Genomic DNA, 26,955 nt, shown 5'->3' with positions numbered 1-26,955 from the left:
TCGAGCTGGTTCTCACTTTCATTTTGTCAGCTTTGATAGGGATTTCCACAAGGCTTCCTGTCTGATATGGCAAAATTATGAGGTTTAAATTTATCAACCAAACTGCAGCTCTAAATATGATCCCAATTAAGAAGGTAATTCAACAGCCGGCCTAATCAACACGTGCATTGGCTCTCACAAATCCACGCCTGACATTTAAGCTCCTGCTTGGCTTCTGCTGGGGAGGGAAGTGAAAAGAAGTCATAAAAAGTCTGGAAAAGGCCCCAGACGCGGGCTCCTGGTGCTGTGTTTCCCCACAGGAATCCTGCAGGAGCTGAGCACAGGCTCCAGAACAGCTCATCCCTACAAGCACACTCGAGCTCAAAATCCTGCCACGCTCAACAGGAACACCCTGAAAGCTGAGGTTCCTCACAGAAACTCTGCTGGGGCACAGCAGCTGCACAGAGGGGACTGCAGGGATGGTAACCAAGAGCAAAAAAATCAAATTACCAGGAAAAAAGAAGCCAAACCCCACCATTATAGCCACACTGTGTCCTCTCCTCTGAGTACTTCCCACAGAGGTGAAGCACCCACATCCCCCAAAACCCGTCTACCACCATCATGAAAATCAATGCTGAAGAGGTTTATATTCAATGTCCCTCTCCTCCAGGTTCAGGCAAACACTAAAGACCTTCTTTAAATGCTAGCAAGAGGCAAACAGTTCATGTAATATCAATTTAGCATCATAAACCAGTAAAAATTCCAGGTTTTATGCAGATGAAGGGTGCCCACACATGACAGAACCCATAGGAACAGCACCAATCACACACCAAACACGAGAATCATTAATACCTGCAGATATTTTGGTTTCCTCCCCGTTTTCAGCCATCCATGTGTAAAAACTTACATTAAACTCCTCCCTGAAGAGCTTCCCCTCGTCTGCCGAGCGTATCCGGATTTCCTCCTCCAGGTTTTCCACTGGGATAGGGAAATACTTCTTGGGGCCCGAGGGAGACCTGCTGAGCAGCATGACCCGTTGCTGTTCTGTCAGGACAGGGGCAGGACATGTCAAAGGCATGGCCAGAGCCAGAGATTTCCAGCTACAAATTAATCTTGCTGCTGAAAGATGCCAAAACAAACTTCTACCGTGACACTCTGAGGTGATGAAGGTGGTTTAAAGGAAATTAAACCACCAAAGCATAGGCCAAGTGGTTGCTTTGAGAACATAACAATATCAAGAAGAATCACTACTGGTGAAATTAATGATTTCTCTATTTACACTGGATCAAAAAGGGACCAAGTTTTATTCAGAAAAGGAAAAGGTTCTTTCTGCTGACAGGGCAGGGACAGCTTTTAGCACCTATCACCAAGGAGGTGCTGTGAGATTATTTCATTTTGAGGGGAAATGATGATAATAACATTAAAAAAATTATCTTTAACTTGGCAGCCAACAGAAAGAAAGTGTGCCCCGAGAGGAGCTGCTGCCCCTGTTCACAGGAATAACCCAGCAGGAAGCTGAGGGGTATTTTTAGGGTTTTGACTTTCCCATGCCACCCTCTTCAACTTGCTCATGGCCAAGTGGGACTGACACAAACCACAGATTGATTATTTGATCTTGAACTTTATCATTTTTATTCTGGGCTGTGGTTAAAACAATTTGCCTGGCCCTTTTAGGTTTGAGCTGGGCCCCACAGAGGAGCCAGCCCAGGGCTCCCAATGGGCAGAAACAAATCCAGCACAACTCAAACCAGTGGGAAACATTTTGAACTCCTCAGAGTGTTTTATTTCAGTGCTTCTGGCTTCAAACTGCCCCGTCTCAACCCCCTGCTTCAGGTTCAGAAACCACCCAGTGTATTCACAAAGTGTTGAGGACTTTCCCCCCCATTTCAAGAAGAAATACTGCAATTCCTTCTCTAAATACAAGGATCACAGTGTCATAAACCTGGATCTCAGCTGGCATCCTGGTAAAACATCTCCAAAGAGCCCAAGGAAATTTTAAACAGAAACATTTGCTGCAGCACAACTTAAAGTGAAACCTACTTCAAACCAGCAAGTTCAGGTTTTCTATGGACTGAGTATGGATTTTTAAATATGGATCTCTAGCCCAAGGCCAGCTTGGATGGGACAACTAAGTGCTGAAGATGTCCCTGCACATGGCATGAGAGCTGGAACTGGGTGAGTTTAAGGTCCCTTCCAACTCAAACCATTTGTGACTGTATTTTTTCAAGCTATTTTCTCTTTAATAACAACCCTGTCGCTTCTATTAGAAACAAAAGCAAATGTTGAATAAGTGTGAATTAAAGAACACAGAACACACAAATAAAAATGAGAGTTTGAAAGGAAATCTCTCCATACCTTGTTCTTCCAAGATCCCATTTGGCATCTTTTTGTCGCCAGAGGTGACCACAGCTTTCCTGTGTCTCCTGAACCTGGAACAGAGGCACCACGTTAACCTGGCAATTCCGGCAAGAGGAATTTCCTGGCGTTTCCCCCCAGCCCTTTTTTACAAACCACGTAATTCTAGAGAAGCTCTTTCTGCTCATGCTGGCAGGGAGAGCAGGGCGGGCACGGCCCCGTCAGTGCCAGGCTCTGCCTCCCTTCTGCTTCCGTGGGAGGGCACAAAGGATGGGGCTGAGCCCACAAACAACACCCACCTGAAAAAATACCCCACCAACACCACGAAAATGATCACCACCAGCACCAGGATCAGCAGGGAGGTCAGCAGCTCCTTGTGCAAGGTGTTCTCCTCAGTAGAGTCTGGGGATGGAACAAGAAATGCGGAATATCAGACATGGATTGCCTCACCTGGTACAAAACCTCTGCTTTAGGCACCAAAAATTCTGTCCAATTACCTGCCTCTACTCACATCACAATTATCTGGCACAGGCAAAGCCCAAACTGAAAGTTAATTTTTTTAATTGTTTTTAAATTATTTTCTCCCTCGTCAAAAGCACAACCAAACCACTGCTGCTGAGAAAATCAACAATATTTTTAAATTTACCTGGAATCAGAGAAGGTTGAACAGCTACAAGGTACCAAGCTGAATTTGAAGCCCATTACAAGTTTTGCTGCAGTGCCCTCATGCACATCAACCACCCAAAACCACCACCTTTCATACAGATTTTATATTTACATAGAATTTCAGTGAATGAGAGCAAGCAGGAATAATGACATTTTCCTCAGAATGGAGATTAAAGAACATCTTTGTTAGATCTGGTACAAACTCTGAGTCTCACCCTTCTGCTCACAGTGTTTTATGGATGTGTCTCTTTACCTTTCACTTTCATTATGCTTCTGTAACCTTTTAGTTCTACTGAATAATTCAATGCAGAACAGATTACAATCATTAAAAACCCAACATGTTTCACTTAAGGAAGCCAAACTCCCTGTCTGAACCTTCAGCAAGCAAAACACAACCCCACAACCACTCTTCCAAAATTAAGGCAATTCCTGTTGCTGCCGGTATTTTGGATTTTTTTCCCCTTTTAAACTACATTCACACCCTTCTAATGGGTTTTTTTTACCATTCCTACAGTGGTCTTTGAGAGCTGAGAAGGGTTGGATGGGATATTGGGAAGGAATTCCTGGCTGGGAGGGTGGGGAAGGGTTGGGATGGAATTCCCAGAGCAGCTGTGGCTGCTCCTGGATCCCTGGCAGTGCCCAAGGCCAGGCTGGACAGGGTTTGGAGCAGCTGGGACAGGGGAAGGTGTCCCTGCCATGGCAGAGGTGGAAGGGCATGACTTTTAAGGTCCCTTCCATCCCAAACAATTCTGGGATTCAATAAAATATTTAAGAGTAGGTAACACCTGCAATAATTCAGGAAGGATTCATGTGGCTCAGCCAAAAACCCTGAAGTGATGGCTACAAAACCATTTGAGTCTGGAAACTCTCTGGGTGCTCCACCAGGGCATGGGAAAAAATTCCTCTGGAGGCACAGGTGAGCTCAGGACACTTGGGGAAAAAAGGGCTCACAAGTCAACATCATCCAAAGAGAGGGGAGGCAATAAAACGCCTGAGGGATGACATTTAAGTGGTGAATAAAGATAAAAGTGACAGGCATGACAAAACTGCAGCCAGAAGCCATGACTTGGCAGGGTTTCAGGAAATCACTCTTGGAAGGAGTGTCTGGATGAGGATGAGTAACCACCCAACGCTTTCTGTGGGGTGTTTTGCAACTCTGTCTGGAAGCCAAGGGCTGGCAAGGAAACAAACACAAAAAATCCCTATTTTTGTCCCTCACAGACAAAATGCAGCCACTTCCATGGAGTTTGGAAACCCTCAGGATCTCAGAATGCTCCAGGATTTTGGGGTTTGTGCTGGTTCTCTTTAGCTCTGTGACAAGACCCGTGACGTGAGAGGGGGGGGAAAAAACAAGTTTGCATCACGAGGGAATTAAAATTTCCCTCAGATAATTACACAAGGAAAAAAAATTTTTAAAAAATCACCCTCTCTTCCTTTCACAGAAATGCTGCACCATTTTTGGGGTGTCTTTGGAGAACTGATTCCCAGACAAACACTGAAAGCTCCATCCAAGCTGGGAAATGAGAAGCTGAACCTTCTGCCAAACAAAACTTCCCCCATTTCTTTAGTCAAGGACAGAGCACCCTTGCCTGGTTTAATTCTCTGCCCCAAGATCTCACCTCTCCTCCTACCATTTTCACAAGGAAACTGGGTCAAAATCCATAAAAAGTCCCCTTTTCTTTAGATCTGTTCCCAAATCCTTGCAGCTGCTTCCCAATCATCCCTGCAGAGCCTGTGAGTAAGGCACAGTGTGGTCTCATTGTTTACCTCTGTTTTCTTTAATATCAGTAAATTTATAAATGTAGCCCAAAAATTGCACGAGGAAGTTAAAATTGAGGCCATTGCAGGCTCAGAGGCTGAAACATCTCTGGCCAACACAACTGTCTCCAAACCAAGGGGGATTTCAAGGGGAACAAAGGCCTGAAACAACTTTTTAATCACTACTGCTTCAAAAATTGATGACAAACACTGGAGTAAATGGATACAGGAGAGACAAATCCTCCAAAGCAGGATATTACAAATATCTGTTCCCACTCCAGGAGTTGTGGCCCAAAACAACTGGAATTTCTGTTCACAGCCAGCCAAAGATCATCCCAAGGGTGTTTTTTTAGAGATCCAATGAAGAAGAGGCTTCAGTAACCACCAGAGGGGGGGATTATCACCAGGAGGATGCTGATGGTCCCTTGTGATTCCTTGTGCACCCACCAAGGCTGACTCAGGGCTCTCCCTGGAAGTGCAGCACCATTTCCTCCAGGGTTGGGATGCTCCCATTTTCCACGTGTGCCAAACACAAAGCCACCCCCAGGAAACAGGGAATTAACAGCGGTGTGTGCACATCAGTGATGCTCCCTCCTCATTCCCTCCCCAACTTTGATTTTCTCCATCCTTGGATCAGCTCCTTTACATTTTTGGGTAAACTGGGTGATTAAAAATGTGTGATTAAAACCCTTTTTCCCCTCCTCTACAAAAGCAAGCTGGCAGGGCAAAGTTTGCCCTAAACCTATAATTATTCTGAGCGACACAAAAGAAAATCTTTATCTGAGCACAGGAGAAATCCCACAAGAACCAACTCTTCCTGCACAGGTCCGACCTTTTCAAAACCCAGAGATATCACAAACAAATGCCCAACAGGAAATATGACAAAACCCACACTAAACCCACTCAAGGCTATTTTTGGAAGAGAAAACCCCAACCCTGCCATGGCTGCAGGAGGGAAGCAGCTGATGGGCAGCTGATAACCAGGAGATTTGTTTGGTACATGTGAAGTACAAACCCAAATCAGAGAAAAAATATGAAATAAAGGAAGGGCAAAGGAAAAAAAGACAGCTAGAGGAGGGAAACCAGCACCCAGCAGGTGACAGGAGGCAAGCAGCAGTAAATGTGAGTTTAACATCTCAAAGCTCAATCCCACTTGGACAGAGCCAGCACTGCCCACCCAGCACTGCCATCAGAATCTGAGTTGGGTCTGGAGAGACCTTTAAATGTCACCCAGTCCAACCCCCAACCCCAAACCAGCCATTTCTGAAGCTCTGCTTTGCAAACTAATTCTTGGGATCGAGTGTCTGCCACCAGAGCATCCCTCTGGCATTTAAATACCAAATAAAATGAGCCAGAATCCTTCCTCCTAAGTCAGTTTTCTGATGCCACCTCATTTTCTCCGTGAGCCACCACAAGTCTTGCAAGGAAGTTCCCCCTGACTATTACAGACTCACAGACTGGTTTGCGTTGGGAGGGACCTCAAATCCCACCCAGTGCCACCCCAGCCATGGCAGGGACACCTTCCCCTGTCCCAGCTGCTCCAGCCCCAATGTCCAGCCTGGCCTTGGGCACTGCCAGGGATCCAGGGGCAGCCCCAGCTGCTCTGGGCACCTGTGCCAGGGCCTGCCCACCCTGCCAGGAACAATTCCTGCCCAAAATCCCATCCAGCCCTGCCCTCTGGCACTGGGAGCCATTCCCTGTGTCCTGTCCTTCCATCCCTTGTCCCCAGTCCCTCTCCAGCTCTCCTGGAGCCCCTTTAGGCTCTGCAAGGCCACACTGAGGTCACCTCAAAGCTTCTCTTCCCCATCCTGGACAATCCCAGCTCTCCCAGCCTTTCCTCCATCCCACTGGACATTTTGGTGCCTCTGGATTCATTCCAACAGCTCCAGGTCCTCCCCATGCTGGGGACCCCAGGGCTGGGCACTGCGCTGGGTGGGGTCTCTCCCGAGTGCAGCAGAGAGGGAAATAATCATATTTTCACATCCCCACTGAATTGTTGGAAGCTGAAACCGGCACTAAACAGGACTCCCCAAGCTGCCCCATTTCCTGCCTTTTAACCCGCAGCTCCTCTGATAAACTGATTCCCTCTGAAGGTTCAGACATCAGCTGTGGAAAGGAATTGTGAGGATTCAAAGGCACCATGAACCCTCATGGAGTAAATACCAGCGGAATGTAAACATTTGGAAAGGTATTTAAAGGTTTACAGCTACAACTCCCAGGCTGCTTTCACATTTCAATGATTCCACGAGTAAAAATGCAAGAGGAAGTAAAACAATCCAGACTATGATTAATCCTGGGGAATTGACAAATATTTGAATTCCAGGAGTTATGGGATTGTCATGGACAGTATCACCAGTCTGTAACAAGGATCTGAGAGCATTGAGGTGCCTCTACTGGAAATACACATTTATTTATGCAAATCCTAATAAATATTAGCTTGGAATTCAGAACCAGATGGTCCCTTCCAACCCAAACTTTTCTGTGGTTTGATGGTTTATATTTATTTAATGCAGTTAAATACCTGGAGTAAATATCAGGGTAAATTTCCAGTAAATGGCAGTGTAATAAACCCCAGAACAGTCTCATTCTCTGAAAGGGAAATTTCAAGGTGGAAATTTCAAGGTAGCAATTTCATGGCAGCAATTTCAGAGTGCTCTTGTAGGAAGTAAAACGGCAGCAGTGCTAAAAATCGACCCATCCAGGCAAGGTAACCATGTTTTAAATAAGAATAAAGCTGCCATTGTAATTCAGCAAATCTTTGAAAAAACCAAGGCAGCTCAAATAATGCCATGGAATCATTTATACCTATTCCTTTCAGAATCAAAAGTATCTTCTGGGATCACTCATCAAATTAGCATGCAAAAGAGAAGCTGAATTTTTTTAGGATCTTTTAGTTCTTTCCATAGTCTGTGAAATGGAGTTTTCTTTATGCTTCAATCAAAAACCATTATTTTTGTATTTAAAAAATGCCATATTAGTTCAATGGCTACCAAATTTATTAGATAATCCAATTATCTTGGCACTCTTCCTGCAGCACTGTATTTTCAGGGTGCACCTACTTGTCTGTCAGACAAAACTCTTCCTCACTGCAAAGCCAGGAAGGCTTTGATATTTAGTAAAAGCAGTTTAGTCACACCAATCATTTCTGAATCATATCGCTGAAATTAAGATTTAATTAAAATAGGGATGATCAGATTACTCTTATCCATATTATCAGACTTAAATTCAACACAATTTGGAATTAGGCTTTGAAGATGAACAACACTGATGGCAAAACTCCCTTTGTACTCACATTATTAAAATTCTGGGAAGTGATAAAAACAACAAGTGACTTCCCTTTCTCAATTCCTATATTCTGACATATTCAGCCCAATATTAGTAACTTGTTTTTCTACAGCTCCAGCTGCCAGACAAGAAGCAGGGGCCAAAAACTACTTGCCACAGCTGCTCTGGGCACCCTGTGCCAGGGCATGCCCAGCCTCATTTTATTCCCAATATCCCATCTAAATCTTCCCTATTTCCATTTAAATTACTACAAGCAAGAACCAAAACAATCCAAGGGGCCACGAGCCAAGCCTGGCACTTGATTCCTCTCCTCCCCCAGAGATGTAAAGTTCACAGGCAGATGAAAAACAAATAAAGCAACAATTGAGCCTTCTGTGAAACACTGGGTGTCAACACCAGTGACCTGAAGGGTCATTGAAACGTGCCCACAGTGCTTCGATGGGACATCAGCAGCTTCATCTCCCTGGTTTGGGCTGGATGGGGCCTCCAAGATGATCCCACTCCACCCCTTGCACTATCCCAGGGTGCTCCAAGCCCTGTCCAACCTTGGACCCTTCCTCAAACCCCCTGATTTCCCTTGAAGGAGCCCCTCTCCAGGACTGCCACACGTTAGGAGGTGGCTGTGGCAGGGTGTGAGGAGGAAGAAATTCTGCAATGAGAAAAGAGGATGAATATAAGGTGCTGTGGTGGCCCAGAGAGGAGGAGATGGCTCTCAGCTCTGGGAACAACCACTCTCCTGTTTTTCACCTGGCAGGACCTTCCCCAGGACACCTGCACTTCACACCCTCCTCCACACAGAACTCATGTGGAGGTTCCTCAAAGTGTTTAAATCTATTCATCCTCTTGTCCAATGGAAATTTGCCTCCCGATTTCCGTGCTCACATCCCCTCAGACCCCCGAGGCCGCGCAGAGCTCGCGACTCCTCCGCCGCGTTTTTCCCTCCTGTGGGAAAGAGAAAGTGAAACCCCGGCACCACTCGTGTGCTGACCAAACCCATCAGAAGTGTGTCAGTGGGGGCAAAGTCCTGCAAAAACATCCTGGTAAAGCTCCCTGAAGCCCATCCCACCCCCAGGGATCACGGCCTTACTGGTGCTCGTGGTTGTTCTGGGCAGCTCAGTTCCATTGGGTGGCAGAGCTTGTGCAAAAATGAAACTAACACAGAGCAGCAGGAGCGAGCAGGAATGTTCCATCCTGGACCTGCAAGAAAGTAAAACAGAAGATAAATTTTCAGGTCAAATCAGTATCATGTTTTTTTTTGTTGTTTTTTTTTTGTTTTTTTAGCAGAAGGGAGCTAAATGTAAAAGCAATGTTTGCTTGAAATTTAAATTTATTTCAACCCTGTTTTATCCCATTGCCTTAGCAATGAACTTTCAGTTTTGATGCAAAAAGGAAAAGAAAATACAATTTGTGCACTCCAAAAATTCATTAAGGAGGTTTAAAATCCAACAGCAGAATGGCAACACTCAGCCATGGATCACAGACAACAGCAGAGATCAGGGAAAAAATGCTCCATCCATAAAAAATTGCCATCTGAGGACACTGAGGAAATGATCCTCATTCCCAGAGATAAGAGGAAAATTCATAACAGAGAGGAGAATTTTTTTACCACCAAGCAGCCCAGAAACCAGAAAGTTTCAGGTGCCCTTTAACACAGACTTTTGAGAGTTTCCTTATCCCACTTGACTCATTTATCCACAGATGAGGTGCTCCATGGATGAATTCCTTGGGGGAATGTTTGCCACAGCTGAGTCTGCTTTCTAAACACAAAATTTCAGGGTTGGTGAGACCAGAAAATAACTTCCAGTGGGAAGAAAACTGGAGGAAAAGCGTGATGAGAACGTGCCTTCTCTTGATTCAGGGAAATTCACAGGTGGAAAGAAATAAACAGGTCCAGAAACACTCCAATCCCTCTAAATCGAGGTGAGACAAATGTTGTTACTAATTTATTGTGGATTTTTGCAATCCCTAACGAACAGATTAATTAGGAGAGGCTCCCAGCTCAGCCATTAGCCAGTCCTGCTTGATTTAAAAATATTTTCACACAACCTTTACTTCATGCTTTCCACAAATGGCAGGATTTATCCAGATGGTGGCTCTGCAGCCACTGCTAAAATTCTGTCCCTGGAAATGCTGCTCAGCAGAGCTCCCCATTTCAGGGTAATACACTGAATTTAACAGCACAATTTCCACAGGGTGTTACACAGTCCTGCTGAACAACACACTAAAAAACCCAGGAATTTGGCAGTCATTAGAATAACCATTAGAAAATCCTGCCTTTCCATGTAAAGTGGGATAATCCACCTGAAATAATCCCTGGATAAGCTCAAATATAGAAAAATCGCCCGTGACAACAACTTTCACACCGCCTTTCCGCCGCTCTCACAGCTGTTACTCAGAAGGGAAATACTCCCAGTCATTCCCAGCCTCTCCAAAGCCTGGTCCTACACCCAGGAGTAAAATCCAAACCCAGCACACAGCTGGCATTCCTTGGATACACAGTTGGGAAGCTCAATGGTTTTTCTCTGTAATATATTTTATTATTTTTTCACTCATTGCAATATTAGCATCAAGTTTTATTTTCCTAATTTTTTTCCCCAGTCCAACTCCCTACTAATTTACTCCTTCAATTCCTTCTACTACTATTTCTAATTTAAGCAGACTAAGTGTTTTATAATTTAATCCCTTTCTTGGGGTTTCACAATCCCATTCTTGGGGTTAGACAATTAATTGTGTTTAAAGCCTCACTGCAAACTATGCCTGCATAATTTTCAGGATTACATAAAAGTCCCAAATTAACAATTTATAATTATATTATATTTATAATGATAAAGCTTGGGACACACAGCAGAAGTTAATGGAACAGAAGGGAAGGAGGATTTGGAAATGTGGAATAAAGCCAGAATAAAAGTGGAATTAACAGGGAAGAGGTGCTGAATGCTGGGATGCTTTCCACCCTCAGCAAACGAAATCCACTGGAATTTTGGGAGATCAGTCCTCAGCAGTGGCTGATTTTCCAAGGCAGCACTGAGTAGACTTTCCCATCCTTAAAATACACCCAGCTCCTTGAAAAAAACAAAACCCCACAGAATAATTGAAGTTGCTGGAAGGTTTCCAGGAGAGCAGAAAGTGAAAGGAACATCAGTGCTTCTCTCCAAATCCTTGTCAGAAGGGTTTTCCAGATGCCAGTTCCCTGCCAGACCCCCCAAATCCGTTCTCTGGGACGTGATGAAGCGTGGCTGGAACACGCCGTGGTGTCCCACAATTTACAGAAATAAACACAGCGATACAGATTATGCAAATCCTGAGGTTTTGGTCTTGGCCAAAGCCCTTTGCATTTCCAGCTCCTAAAGAGAGGAGGAAAACTCCAAGGAAATCCAGGAGCTGCAGCAGAGGTGGATGCAAAGGACTGGGCTCAGCAGGACCAAGAAGAAAATCATGGAATTAAGGCTGAAGAAGACCTTTGAGATCAAACCCAACCATTGCCCAGCACTGTCCATGTCCCCAAGTGCCACATCCACGTGGATTTTAAATCCCTCTGGGGATAGGGACTTCAGCACTGCCCCAGGCAGCTGTGCCAGGGCTGGACAACCCTTTCCATGAAAAAATTTTCCCTGATTTCCAATCTAAACTCCCCAGCACAACTTGAGGCCATTTGCCCGCATCCTTTCCCTTCCCACTGGGGTGGATGGGGAGGTGCCCAAGCCACAATCCCACAAAAACGCCCTGAATTTTACTCTGTATTTATGGCTTTCACATACAAACTGCAATGATACCATTTTCTGAACCCACTGCTGCAGGCACAGCAGCATTCCCCACATTTTCCCTACTCACAAAGGCAGATGTCATGATACAGCCTGGTAAAACAAGGAGGAAAGGAACAGTAACAATTCTCCTGGGAGAACAGGCAGGGAGAAAAGCAGGGCTGGACAAGGAAGGACAACCACGTGCTACAAAAGAAGCCTCTTGTTGATAAAAGCAGAAAAGATCCAGGGAAAGACAAACTTACTACACAGCTCTGCTGTAGGGCAACTGCTGCCCCTCCTGGAAAATAAAACAGGATTTGTCTTTGAAACTGCATAGGGATACAGAGAATTTATCAACTCATATCCTACTGCTTCCAGCCTTTATTCCCTGGATACACACGGATCAGCCTCTGCTCCCAGGGAAATAGCAATAGGACAACAGGACTGGCCTCAAACTCTGCCAGGGGAGGCTCAGCTTGGACAGCAGCAGGAATTTCTCCATGGAAAGGGAGTCAGGCCTTGGCAGGGGCTGCCCAGGGAGGTTTGGAGTACCCATCCCTGGAGGTGTCCAAAGAATTCCAGGATGTGGCACTCAGTGCTCTGGGACAAGGTGGGGATCAGGCACAGCTTGGACTGGATGGTCTTGGAAGTTTTTTCCAGCCTCAGGGATTCCATGATTCTCTTCTGAATGGTTCAGGCACTTCAGGTTTAACTCCATGGACTGATTTTTTTCTGTACTTTATTTCTACTCTGGGACACCTTCCACCACCCCAGGCTGCTCCAAGCCCCATCCAACCCAGCCTTGGACACTTCCAGGGATCCAGGGGCAGCCACAGCTTCCCTGCCTGAGGAATCAGCACCTGGAATATAAACACAATTCCACAGGGATCAGGGCAGCCTGTGACACCTCTGGACAGCTCCTCACGCAGCCCAAGGAGGTGGCACAAGGACAGCCCAGCTCCCCAAAATGCCAATAAATGGCATTATTTCCAGGGATTAATGGATTACCACACATGGCTAATTTCTATTTTGGCCACAGAACTGAATCCTCATCTGACCTGACAGCTCAAGAGTAAAACCTGGGCTTTGAGAAAATAGGCCAACAAAACCTTCGTCGTGTCACGTGGCCCAGCTACAGATCTGGAGTCCTGTTCCTTTTTCCATGGATGCACCAGCTGCTTCAGAGCAGGTTAAACTGATACCCATCCCTTGCATCCTCCTAAAGCAGGGAAAAATCAGGGAAACACCCCAGGTAACACAGAGGAGAGTGGAGAGACTGTTGGGATTTGTATTTTCCCCCCAATCTTTTGAATCCTGGAGCTCAGGTCCTGCCCCAGACTCTCAGTGCTATAAAAGTCACATTTGCAAGGATAAGCACCACCAATTCAGAAAACAGAATTAAAAATGAAAGACACAAAAGCCTTGTCTCTGTAGGCTGACAAAGCCATAGGCCACAACAAGAGCAAGTGGTGACCCCCAAAATTTGGTAGTTTAATTTAGAAAACCAAGAAAAACACCAGAAACACAGCCACCCTCTCTCTTTGCTCTTTCCACCCACAAACCTCGGCACACTGCTGCTCCCTGTAAAGATTCCCCAGAGCAGCTGTGGCTGCCCCTGGATCCCTGAAAGTGTCCAAGGCCAGGCTGGACATGGCTTGGAGCATCCTGGGGTGGTGGGAGGTGTCCCTGCCCAGGGATGGAATGGGTTGGGCTTTAAGGTCCCTTCCAACCCAAACCATTCTGGGATTCCGGCAAGAATCTCAAGCCCCAGGGCCTGTTTTTCCAGCTGCCTGGGGGTTTCCCCTACCTGGAGCAGGTGAGATGGCACAGCAGCTCCCTCTTGGCTGGAATCCCAGGCACCAGGAACTGCTCCCAATTCCAGCTGGGGTGATTGCAGCTATTTTGCTTTTTCCTGAAGCTCTGGCTTTAGAAACACCAGGGACTATGGCTGCTGACCCATCCCAGGTTACAGTTTAACTGGAATTGCTCTCCCATGACCTCGGTGGTGGTTAAGGCTTTATTGCCCCATTATGTCATCAGGGTAAGCAATCAATGCTGCAGCATTCCCAAGAAAACTGTTCCCTTGAACTACAGTGTATTTACAAAATAACTGGGAAGAGAAGCACTCATCCCTTTTCCAAAGGAAAAGGGGTTAATTAGGAACTTGCATCAAGATGGAATTATGGAATCCCAGGGTGGTTTGGGCTGAAAGAGACCTTAAAGCCCATCCCATCCCACCCCTGCCACAGACAGGGACACTTTCCACTGTCCCAGCTTGCTCCAAGCCCTGTCCAGCTGGAGTTAAACCCTTCATCCCTCATCTTTCCAAGAAAAATGAACCAACAGCTCCAGGAAGTGCCAAGTCCCCCAGACCCCTCTGACCACAGCCAGGCCCCTCCATCCCCATCCCTACCCTGGGCCCCAAAGCCTGTGGAGCAGCAGGACCTCGGATTCCTGCCCTCAGCTCATCAGGGACACCCCACCCTCCATGGGCCAGCAGCTGGAACCAGCTTGTCAGAATTCCCCAAGCATTCCATAATAATCTGTTACTCAGAGTTAGACATTAAACCCCAAATCCAATTTCCAGAAGTTTGATCGAGTCTCATGTTTTGACATCGATTTAACATTCAGGAGCTTAAAAAAACCCAAAGAGATCGGGTTTTCTTTTTCTTATTTTTGAATCCTTGTAGTTCTTCCTTGAGACTCAGGATACCCTAAAATCCAGAGGGAAAAAAAAAAGGCATGGAGTTTGTGGAGATGTTTGTGCACATGTTTAGTGCAGCCCAGCAAGAAGCTCAAGAAGAGACCCCTGCACTTGGGAAATATTCCCCAAAATTCAGCCACATGATAAATTAGAAAACAATCTGTGATGAGCATTAAATTTCACCATAAAGCCCATAATTTTAAAATGGGACCATTTACAGCACACTCAGTGTTGGGGTTATTGTACAAATAAAAACAGGCAAGCTTTGTTTCCAACCCCTTCAGAAACACCAAGGGAATTTAAGGGACAAATAGGTAATTTTATAAAGATCTATAATTTAATATAACTGCCCACAAAATTATATCTGACTGTAAAAATTCCTCGTGTATTCTATACAAATACTCTCGGTAAAGATCATTTCAAAGAGATGGCAATAATTAGATTAAACAATTACAAATCAGAATAATCACTTACATGTAAGAGACCGAGAGAGGCAAAGCACCAATTAACTGAATAAAATCAATTTCCATTTGGAATAATCAAACTTGATAGACTGTCTTACTTATTTAGTCACTTTGTGTCTAATTCAGGTGGACAAATTATTATATTTGCTTTGATTTCCACAGAAGAAGAGGTCAGCAGATGGGGCAAATCCATTATTTGTTCCAAAAAAATTATATTTAAAGAGAAACACCTGAATGCAGACAAGAATTACCACTTTTGTAATGTTAATTTTTAAATTCTACCCAGTTCTGGGTGTCTTTCCCAGCATCCTGAGTCCTCCAAAACCAGCCTATCAAGGAGAACACGAGTTCCAATCCATTTCAATTAGCAAGGCTGGGATCTCCCGGGAACATAAATCACAGGTTGTCACCAGCAGATTAAGCACTGCATTAACAGGGCAGCAGCAGCCAGGATTAGCTGCCACTGCTGGTGACATGCCACCCTTACAAAGTGACTGGCCCACTTGAAAAGCAGTGGGGGAGTTTTTCAATCAATGGGATTTCTACAAATGCACCCAGGAGTGGATGGCCAGAGGAATGGGTTGGAGCTCCAAAGGTCCCTCACAACCCCAATTACTCCGTGGTCACCAGGAGGCAGCAGCATTGAGTGTGACAGGGCCCCCTCTTCTTTTATTTCCTCGTGTTCTTAGTTCACCAGGATTACTCAAAGCAGTTGTGTTGATATTCTGGGACATAAACTAAATAAAACCAGGATGTTTTTAAAACCAGGAGCATAATGAACTCTGCAGCTTTAATTTGGGACAAATATACACTGCTCATGTATTGCACATCTGGCTTATCTGCAACACCACAGTTCTGGAAATGAAGGGAAAAAAGGAAGAGAGATTTCTTTTCCATGCCTGAATGGCTCTGAATGAAGCAACGCAAAGGCTGTGAAGATATTGGGATGTCATATCCAAAGCTACACAAGTCAGGCTTGGAATAGGCAGCTGTCAGATCAAAAAACCACCACAGAATCATGGAAACTTTTAGGTTGGAAAAGCCCTCAGAGATCAAGTCCAACTGTTCCCCCAGTGCTGCCCTGTGTCCCCAAGTGCCACATCCACATGGATTTTAAATCCCTCCAGGGATGGGCACTCCAGCACTGCCCAGGGCAGCTGTGCCAGGGCTGGGCAAACCTTTCCAGGCAGGAATTTTCCCAAATATCCCCCCTGAGCCTGCCCTGACCCAGTCTGAGGCTGTTCCCTCTCCTCCTGTCCCTGTTCCCTGGGAGCAGATCCCAAATCCCCCCGGCTGTCCCCTCCTGCCAGGGACTTGTGCAGAGCCAGAAATTCCCCCTGAGCCTCCTTTGCTCCAGCCTGAGCCCCTTCCCAGCTCCTCAGGAATTCTCCAGCCCCTTCCCAGCTCCCTCAGGAATTCTCCAGCCCCTTCCCAGCTCCCTCAGGAATTCTCCAGCCCCTTCCCAGCTCCCTCAGGAATTCTCCAGCCCCTTCCCAGCTCCCTCAGGAATTCTCCAGCCCCTTCCCAGCTCCTCAGGAATTCTCCAGCCCCTTCCCAGCTCCCTCAGGAATTCTCCAGCCCCTTCCCAGCTCCCTCAGGAATTCTCCAGCCCCTTCCCAGCTCCGTTCCCTGCCCTGGACATGCTCAATGTCCTTCTTGTCCCAAGGGGCCCAAGCTGCCCCCAGAATTCCAGGTGTGGCCTCCCCAGTGTCCAGCACAGGGTGACCACATTAGGGAAAGTGCACACAAAAACCAGAAGGAACTACTTCAGAAAGACAAAGAGAGATGAAAAATATTTTGAAATTCAAAGCTGCTTTCATGCTGCAATAAAAGAGGTCAGGATGACTAATGCACTCTCTCACAGATGTACATTTACCCTCCAACACTCTTTGAAGAATTCTTTAGCCAGTTTTTTGCCCTTTCCTGACCAGCTTTTGCCAGAAATACCCTGCAAAACTCAGCAGGTACATTTCTGAAGTGATCATACAGTTCCAAAGTCAACACAGGGAGGACACTCACTATTTCCTGATTAGTTGAGATTTAAATTTTGAGAAATTTAAGCAATTTTCTATACATCAAGTAATTTCCTATAGTTCCTTCTGTTATAAAAAACAACTCCAAACACAAATAAGTAGGTTAACCTAAAGTCCCCATATCATATATTTCTTAAAGTTTAATTTGTGTTGTGTCACTTTAATGTGAGGCTTTAATCATTAAAGGAGATAAAATAACTCCTACCTAAAGTGAAGTGTAAAGTCCCATGATTTCAGTGTAATTAATTAAATGAGTCATGTTTTATTTAGGTGCTTACACAAGTGCGAGAGGATTAATTCTAAATAAAACCAATAGAGCTGTAAAATGCTCGTTTGGAAAAGGTCCTTGACAAGTCCCCAAGGCCAGTCCCTCACCACAGGCTGGACCTGTCCCAGTCCTGGCAACCTGAACTGCTCATCCAAATCTCCAGGTGCTCAGCATCCCTGTCATGGGTTGGCATCTGCCCCTCACGCACGTCGCCATCTCCTGCCCCTCACAGCCTCCCAAAGCCATGACTGGCTCCAGCCTGTTCCCAGTTTGGAAACACCCAACTCCACCTGAAAACCAGTTTGTCCGTCCCTCGTCACAGCCCGAGTCCCATCCCTGCTCCCACGGCACCACATGCCTCTGGCTGCCCATTCCCTGCTCATCCCAGGAAGGGCAGGAGCCTTTCCATCAGCCTTTGCTGATGAGGAGAGTGAATCCAGCACTTTTCCACCTGTTCCTTCACCCACCTTCAGCGTTCAGGACAGCAGGAACGCTCCCCTGGGGGAAGCACGCTCGGCCATCTCGTGACGGCGCAGCAACACCAGCTCCACACGCCCGCCAGTCTTTTCAGAAACCACAAAATTCATCAGAAGTCGATTCTTCTCTTTTCAGTGCCAGAGAGAATTTCCTTCGTGCCTGCAGCGCCCAGTTGTGCCTCAGCCAGCCAAGTGCAGCTCCGAGGGGACAGCTCCTCGCTGCAGTGACAGCCTCGCTCTGCTCTGAGCCCAAATCCCGCTGCACGACAGCTTCAGCCAGAGCAGCCACAAACTGGGAAGCAGGACAGCAAATCCCAAAGCTGGATGCCACCATCCCTCCTGCAGCTCCCCTTCCAGCGTCCCACCCCCCGTGCTTCACCTTGTCCCCCGTCCACGCTCGGTGTCACACACCAGCGGCCAGCAGGTGACTCCATGCACAGGTGCCATTCTCTGCCAGCTGCTCCCATGCAGAACAAAACCTCTCTCAGAAGTGTTCCTGCAGCTAGGGAATGTTTCCTCAGCCCCAGGAAGAGCTGAATTAGCCGCCTGCAGTATTTAAATCCCCATATTTCCGCAGGTTAGTGTAATCAATCCCCTGAGGTGAATCTCTGTTGTGTGGCATTTTTGCAGGAAGAACCGACTCTTTTCAGTTTGTGGGTTTTTTTTTACTTCTCCCCTGCAGCTGGGCTTGGACTTACTCCCATTTTTTCGGGCCGTTTCACCATTTCCTCATCGCTGACATTCGGGGTTGCGGCAGCAGCCGTTCTGCAATGCAGGGCTGAGTGCCTGCAATTAAGAACTTGCTCTCAATTAGCAAAACGACTCGGGGAGAGCCAGTGGCACCTCCTGTACCTGCTGCTGATGTGTGAAAGAGTTAACAGAAGGTTTCATTAGTGCTATCAGCAGCCAGCCACGCAGTTTTATATATAGAAAAGCTTATCATGAGTGAGGAGCCAGCCCGCCCTGGCCCCCCTTCCCCAGCAGCGTTTGAGGAACATCTGACTAAGCCCAGCTTTTGGAGCCTACAAAGAGAAGCCAATCTAGTCAAAGAGAGCGTGGGAGAAAAGGTCTGGGCTGATTTTGGGCAGAGGAGGTTTATAAATCACCTGGGCTCTCGCTGGTAACCCCGGCTCGCTCTGCAATACCCCGAATCGCTGGGAATGCTAGAGCAGAGGCAAAAGCCCAAAAGACGCTTGAAGCTTTGAGACAGAGGCTCAGCACAGATGAAATGTTATGGAGATAAGCTCCAGCCCAACAGGGGTGACTCTGTGGGGCTGCTGGGTGCGGTCAGTGACAGGGACAGCCCAGCAGGATGTCAGTGCTGAGCCTCCTGGAAGCCCCTGGCCACTGTCACTGTCCCCACAGCCAAAGGAAGCGGTTGTGACTCCGGGGCTGGTGGTGGCAGCTGAGACACCCAAACACAGCTGCCACCTCCACACCCCTGCTGCTGTCACTGTCCCCAGGGCACCTCACCTTGGGGCATCAAGCTGTGGGAGACCAAGCTAAGATGAAGGCACTGAGGGTTTTTATGTGGAAAGTGAAGGAAGAACCACTGGATTATTTTCTAAGTACTTGTTGTCTATGGCACAGCCATTTCACAGCCCTGCTCCACCTCCAAATGTGTCTCTTGCTGTACATTCACTGTCCATCCTTCCTGGGCTCATTTTTGTTAAGAAAAGTCTCTGCAGCGAGGCTCTACTTTGAATTATTTACTATTTCTCCTGCATGCTCAGCAAATGGCCAAGGTCATTAACAAAGAAACACAGAGACGGAAAAGAGACTCATCAGACTAATCAGGGCACTAATCAAATAATTCAGCATTGGCCAGCAACAAAGGATTTGCTTAAAAAGTCTTAGATGAACAAACATTTAAGATAAAAACCACTTTGACTGGTTTTTACATCTCATTAGTATCTTTTATAATACTAAACAGCTACCCACACCCCAAATTAATGATGTTTTACTGAACAGGGATGGGGAACCTTTCAAGCCAAAGCAAAAACTTGCAGTTCCATTTTCCCAAGTTTCCAGCACCCCCTGTCCCCACAGGCCTCTTGAAGTCACAAATTAGGGTCACCTTTCCCCATGCAGTCAGCAAATCAATCGGGGCTGCTTTTCAAGCAGGGCTCACACATAAATTAGGCAGTCTGCCATCGATTCACATGAGAAACCCTTGAGCAGCGGAGTGAAACACCAATAAAATCTTACAATTAACTTGAGAAGTTGCCTTTGGTTCCATCCCAGAGGCCCTTCTGCTCCTCAGCTGCACAAAACGTGTCCTCACACAGATGCTCCTTTGTAATGGCTCTGGATGAGCGTTTAAAATTGCTCCTTGAACACAAAAACTAATTACAGCCAAGGGGAAATACTTACAGAAGAGTTTTATGCTGCATCATGGCCAGAGTGAACGCTTGTGTTTCAGCAGCAGTTTCATTTTGGAGGAGAGAAGGGGAGGAAAGGAAAAAGCAGAAGTGTGCCTTGCACGATTTAGAGTCAGAGAAGGAGACCACACAACTGGACGTGTGAGAATTCACTCCAACACGTGCAGAGGCGCAACACAGGAAGGAAGGAAGGCAGCAGGGCTGTGGCTTAAAGCTTTCAGCACAGCAGGCTGGAAACCTCAAAGGTGCATCCAAAGTCTAGCACAGCTCTGCACTGCAGAAACCTAAATCCAAACAATGGAAGGAATGCTCGGGTTGAAGGATGGATTTAAGCGTGCACGGGGAGCTGTCACACTGCTGTTGGTGCCACATCAGTCACTAAACACATGCAGAGGCACCAGCTCACTCCTGAGATGCTCCACACCAGGTCCTTGCAGACCCAGAGCCCCTCCAGGCAGCAGCAGCCAGCACCACGGACACCCTTTAGGGATGATACCTGGGAAGAAAGTTAAGCAGCAGAGCCTTTGGCACATTTTTCAGAGTCAAATCCATTGCTTGGCCAAATTTAAAGACAGAAGGATCCTTTCAGTGATGAAGATGGAAATGGAGACTGACAATATGGAAGTTAACAGCAAAGGTTTTCCTTGGCTGTTGGTGAGATGTGTCAGGAATCCCAGCCCCATCACAGAGCTGCTCAGATCCAATTTCCAGTTTCCAATTCCTCTCCTCACCTCCGCGGTGGCTGAGACTCTCCTCCAGCAGCTTCCCTGAGCATGGAGCTGCCAAGACTGAAAGGAAAAAGCTTTTGATGATAAGGTGCTGAGGCCCTGGCACAGGTTGCCCAGGGAAGCTGTGGCTGCCCCATCCCTGAAGTGCCCAAGGCCAGGGTTGGAACACTAACTTGATGGAGCAGTAACTTGATGATCTCAAAGCTCTTCCCAATTTAGATGATCCTGTGGGTCCATGTCCCTGCTCACTGTGGGGAGCTGGGTTAGGTGGCCTTGAAAGGTCCCTTCCAACCCAAACTGTTCCATGTTTCTGTGGTTCCTCCTGCACCCAGCACACACAGATCAGCTGCTCTAGAGCACAAAGGGTGTGCCAAAGCCTTGTGCTAGCAAATTCTCATTCCTTTTGTCTCCTACTCCCAGCTTGTTCCCACTACGCCAACACACCCGTACATCACCCTGCAAACGAGGGGGAGGAGCAAGGAAAACTCACTTTTCCCTGAAATCTGAAACAGTTTAATGATCAAACTCAGCCCAGCCCATGGCTGAGCCAGCAAAACTGGGATGGGCAGAGCATCAGTGACAACAGGGCAGGACCCTCACTGGGGTCAGCAGTGTCACATCTCTGCTTCCAGGGACTGTCCTTCCACAGCCTCCTTGGCAGGGTTTGAGCAGCTGACAGATGTCAGATGACATCTTGCAGATACCAGACACACAGACAGACAGACAGGATCTCCTCTTGCAGCTGAAGGAATGCCTTACAGAACTTGTTCCTTAAGGCCTCTACCCCAGGTTCTCCCCTTTCTTTAAACTCAGAGTTATTTTCCACAGCCATGCTCAATCTTCTTCTCAGCTCCTGTTATGACCTGGCCCACGTGGACCATCCACACCCCGAGCTGGCAGCCAGACAGGAGTGACTGTCACCAAACATTCCCCCAAACCATCCCAGGAAAATCCCCATGTCTGGAGGTGTGTGGATACAGCTCCCTCATGCTGAGCAAGCTGCAGTCACACACTGACAAAAAAAAACCCAAACAGAATCTTTCCAAACACGCTAAAAGACACTTTGGGGATTATTTTTAAAGCCAAACCAACAGTTCTTGATGTTCAGACTAAGCCACTGATGATGTGAGGTAAGCACAGGACCCTGCTCGCTCTGTACATCCCAGGGGCTCTCAGGAAGCATCAGCTTCAAACCAGCACACGCTGAAGTTTACACCAGGAAAAAATCCATAGTCTTTGTAGCCTTTTTCCCCTGCAGCTTCCACTTAGGAAACGTGTATTTATTTATGTGTATTTCTATACATGTACAACTCTCTCCAATTTTTTTTACAAAGCAGTGCTAGAACTCCAACAAAAGCTACTCCAGAACATTTCTCCCCCACAAAGTGCCCTGAGAGCAGCAGCAATCACAGCAAAAAGGTTCCTGACACCGCAGCCACGCGCTCCTGGTGCAAACCTGGCTTTTCCAAGCCCTTCCCACTGACCAGCAGGGAAATTAAACAAGTACAAAACAATTAGAAAGCTAATGAAGCAAACGCTGCCAGATGTTGAACTCACGCCCCAGCTGATTCCAGGGAACACCTGTTCCCTGCCTGGGGCTGTATCCCAACAACAGCCTGTGGAAATGTGAGCAGGGACTCAAGGGGAACATCTGTTTTTCCATGAGTTGCTGGCTGAGCATTCATCAAAAGGCTGATATTCCAATTATTTATTTGGAATGGCTGCTCTGGGCACAGACAGCAGCTCCCTGCTCCTGCAGCACCAGGAACTGAAGCAACAGCCTGGCCCGTGGTACAGATTTAGCATCTGCCACCAGTGCTTGCAATTCCTCTTTTCCTCTGACATTCCCAAAGTTAGCACATATATATTTACTCCCCAGAACTAAACTTATGGCATCAACAGCACCAGCTTTAATTCTAAATCTGGCTCTGGGACATGAAATGCATCTTATTTTCTCATCTATTATTAAGTCCCAGGCATGCTAATAAGGCATTTATCGCCAAAAAAGATCATTACCCATGCGGATTTCTAGGGATAGTCAAGTTCTTTATAGCCTGGAGTCTCAGGACATAAATAGAAACTACATTTACTATTAAAATTAAACCAGCAAGCCTGAGAGTTATTAGAAAAGTAAAAGCCAAGCCTGCAGCGTGGTTGTGGAGGCAGCTCTGGGAGCCTGCATCAAATCCTAGGGATGCAGGCACTGCAACCTGCGACAGAAACTGCAGGAAAGCTGAGGGCCTGCATCCCTGGGATCTTCCCTGCATCCCTGGGATCCCCCCACCCTGCATCCCAGCTTCACACACAATGCTGAAAGCACAAACACAAGCCCTTGGTCTGCAATGAGAAAATCAAATCCCCTCTGAAGAAACCATCTGCAACTTTTCACACATAACACAGGGCTAGGGGTTCCTGGCAAGGGGGGAGATTTTTTTCTTTGCTCAAGCCTGGAGAAGAATTCCTATCATAAAAGAGGAACAGCATCAACAACAAAACCCCAAGAGGAAAATGCTGACACATGCTGGAAAAGCCACTGGAGAGAAAAATTACTTCACTAACGATGCTTCTGCAGCAGTTGGGGGAAGAATAAATGCAGCAAGAACTGCCACCCCCTCCTCTAGTTTAGATTTTGAGGGCATTCACCACACCTCTAGGGAACTGCATTAAATTCTCCATCATTTCAGCTCAGATTACTCTCAGGCTGGGAAAATTCAAGAAAACCCAATAAAACAGCATCAATCTGAGCCGAGTTTTTGGAGCATCTTTTAAAGTCTGAAGACTTCTCAAACTTTTAGTTTGCCCTGGATTTGGAGAAATGGAAATATATTGAAAGAGAAAAATCAAATTACTGTAATCATTTTGGAGATTAACCCTACCTAAGACACATGGTACTGGGAGACCCAACAGCCAAAAACCAGCTGGAAAATGAAGGGGTAGGGCTGGAAGGCAGGACTTAAATATTGCCATCTCCTTTTAGAACACCTGCATTCCACTCAGAATTAATCATGGTGGCCATAACCTCCAACTGCAGTGTTGGAATCTCCATTTAAAACACCTGCACTCCATTCACTCTTTAGCACAAGCTGCATGATATAAACAATAAGCTTTAAAAATAGTTTTATATTCAGCTCAGAAAAATCAATAAGGCATTTCTCAAGTTTTAGTTGGTGCCACCTCTGGCAACATAAAGCTTGAAAAAATCAAGCTGAAAATTTAAAAATGTTGCTCGATATCACCTGCAAATCACATGACAGCTGAACACCATTTCAGGTAAATGATTCTGACACCAAAGATAGAGCTGGGCTAAAATCTACCCAAAAAGATAACGATCCCTGATGGCTGCACTGGTAACAGACACAAAACCATTGACAGCTTCACCACCAGAGATGTCCTTTCCCTGAGCTCACTCCCATTCATCATCATCAACAGCTCACGTTCACAGCCCTAGGAACTGACAGATTCCTGCTCATTCCTCGAAGCAATGACATTCATACTGCAAAGGCTCCTGGGGAGCTTTGAAAAATGATCTGTCACCCCTTCAGATCCTAGCTGGAACTGGGGGCTCTTCCCACAGCTCTCACCAAAGCCAACTCAGCTTTCCACTTGGAATGGTTTCCCACTGCCAGAGGGCAGGGCTGGATGGGATTTTGGGCAGGAATTGTTCCTGGCAGGGTGGGCAGGCCCTGGCACAGGTGCCCAGAGCAGCTGGGGCTGCCCCTGGATCCCTGGCAGTGCCCAAGGCCAGGCTGGACATTGGGGCTGGAGCAGCTGGGACAGGGGAAGGTGTCCCTGCCATGGCTGGGGTGGCACTGGGGGGGATTTTAAGCTCCTTCCAACCCAAACCTTCCTGGGATTTTCTCTGAGGTGAAATCCAAAGTCTGAGCATCTCTCATGCACCTCTGTTCCCTGTCCCACTTTGTGTGCACATCCCTGGATTACGCCTCAGCCTGAAGAGTCCCTGATCAAACAGGAAGAATTCAAGTGAGGGATAACAAAACCCAAAATCAAACAGATCAAACTCCCCAATAAGAGAACACACACAGCCCCAACAAACCATTAAGCACCTCCCCTGCTCTTTGGGACCACGTAACCAATCCAGACAGAAATCCAATAAATCATAGCAGCAGCACATCCAAGATACAGAATGAAAGTTTGGGAAATGTGGCAAAGACCATCAAAATGAGATTTTAAAAAAACCCAGACAAACAAAACCTGGAAAAAAATTACTCTCCAGTGATTCCTCTTGCCCCACTGAGTTTCTTGGTGTTAATTCCCAACTCCACTCCAAGTCTGGCCCTTTCCCCTGCCAGGCTCCCCCGTGCAAACCTCATCTCTGCCAATCCAGGGCTGTGCTCTCTAAGCAGGGCAGCAATCTTCTCACAAATAATCCTTCCAGTTTTATGCTTTTTCATTATTCTAGTTCAGGAAATGGCTCAAAACAAAACTGAGGGCTTGCAGTTGTATATTTTTTGTTTAGTTCACCACCAAGCACACCATTGCTCTGGCTGGGCAATAGAATTGTTGCAATATCGATCAGAAGCTTCTAAAATCCAGCAGAACTGCCTTTTTTCCCCTATTAAAAGGGTCTCTCTATTTTTGTGTCTATATTTGATACAGAGATATGACAGATATCCCATTATTCTTCTTTTTCCCAGAGTTTCTGGAGCATCAGCTCATCGGGCTCTCTGACAACCACAGCTGAAAAAATCCTTTGATTTCCACATTGAGCCCCTGCTGAGGAATCTGGTGCTGCACATCCACTCCCAGCAGAGCTACCAGGCTGGGGGAAAAGGGAATTTCCCTTTGGAATAAACACAGAGGCGGCATTTCCGTTATCCTGTTGTCGCAAAAAGCAGTGACAAAACACAACCAGAGCCACACATCACACACAGGTAAGGTGCCATCTATTTTGATGTTATTTTAGAAATGATAACTCAAACTTATTTTCTTAGTAATTAAAATAGTTGGAAGACCAATGATTTTTGTGCTATTGTTCTCAAGAAAGACCTATCTGATCAATAAATAACAAATTACAGCATTTTAATGTTTTTTTAAAATGTATTTTGAGGGAAAAGTTGTCCCAGGCCAGGTTGGATGGAGCTTGGAGCAGCCTTGGATAGTGGAAGGTGTCCCTGATTCCAAGGTCCCTTCCCACCCAAACCATTCCATGATTTAATGCAAAAATTCCTAGAGTGTAATGATGCCCCTGCCTGTCTTACACTGAGTATCTTGAGTGAAAACTGGAAACCTTAAACTCTATTATTTAGAAAAATATTTCCATTCTCAGCTGTGAGACAAACTCAGTGAAATTCATTTGCCTTCAATAATTAAATTGCCCCAGTGCTGCACATTTCAGGGAGGAAAATGTTGAAGAACCAAGAAACACACAGGGAATTCTTCCCTAACTTCTATCTAAAGTCTGTTTTTTTCCTTCTGAATGAAAACATAAATTTCATTACTGGAACATGATTAAACTTTGTTTTTTCCTATCTGAAAACCCAGTAATCACCACCTGAGCATCCCAGCTGTCAATGACAACAGCCTCAGGCTCTGATCTGCAGGAACTGAACAATTAGTAATTAATTAGAACAAAGCTGAGTAGTACAACACAAGCTGTATTGGCAGAAATAGTTATTAGGGTTGCAAAAATTAGGGTTGGGCCTCCTGCTATGTGAGAGCACAGCAAGCTCATGGTTTGTTCAGCAAATTCACAGAAAAGTTACCTTAAAATGTGGTTTTTCCTTTTTCTCCTTGATGTGGCAGCACAAAACTTCTGTCCCCAAAAATACCCCTCCACACCTCTGCAGGATGAGAGGATGCAGAGTTTCTGCCTTGCCCAGTCCTCTGCTCCTTTCCACTTGGTTCTCTCTCTGAAATAAAAGTTCTTCTGCCTCCAAAATAAACCTCTGATCATCCTTGATACCTGGGAAATTCTTCACAGGGAGTAAAATTTGACAAAACTCTTCTTGAATTTGATTTTTGTGCTGACAAATTCTTTACTACCAACAGCCTAAAGCCATGCCAGTGTGACAAAGAGCTCAGGGAAGGAACAGGCAAGGATGGAGTGGCCAGCTGATAGCCCAGATTTTGGGTGCTGTGATTGTGCAGAAGAAAT

General features: G+C 46.3%; 1 protein-coding gene across 6 annotated transcripts in view; it reads right to left on the bottom strand.

Moving 5' to 3' along the window:
* PTPRE (protein tyrosine phosphatase receptor type E) overlaps nt 1–26,955 on the bottom strand; it is an 85,244-nt gene that overhangs the window by 19,235 nt on the left and 39,054 nt on the right. For 3 of the 6 annotated variants that reach the window (XM_088059575.1, XM_088059578.1, XM_088059576.1), the window contains exons 2-5: nt 9,131–9,240; nt 2,634–2,736; nt 2,335–2,408; nt 887–1,023 (exon numbers count right to left, since the gene is read on the bottom strand). In XM_088059575.1, the coding sequence (XP_087915701.1) occupies nt 887–1,023; nt 2,335–2,408; nt 2,634–2,736; nt 9,131–9,233 (417 nt within the window). In that variant the 5' untranslated portion in view covers nt 9,234–9,240. Of the gene's footprint in view, nt 1–886; nt 1,024–2,334; nt 2,409–2,633; nt 2,737–9,130; nt 9,241–17,722; nt 17,954–20,104; nt 20,126–23,716; nt 23,844–26,955 lie in introns of those variants that run through there. The other 3 variants (XM_088059574.1, XM_088059573.1, XM_088059577.1) reach the window with 3 other exon arrangements.

The sequence above is a fragment of the Pseudopodoces humilis genome, chromosome 9, assembly GCF_049639895.1.
Source record: "Pseudopodoces humilis isolate 2021_Gansu_Grassland_sample_001 chromosome 9, ASM4963989v1, whole genome shotgun sequence".
NCBI classification, from domain to species: domain Eukaryota; kingdom Metazoa; phylum Chordata; class Aves; order Passeriformes; family Paridae; genus Pseudopodoces; species Pseudopodoces humilis.
The sequence above is the reverse complement of the archived record's forward strand: the minus strand, read 5'-3'. Positions and strand labels throughout refer to the sequence as shown.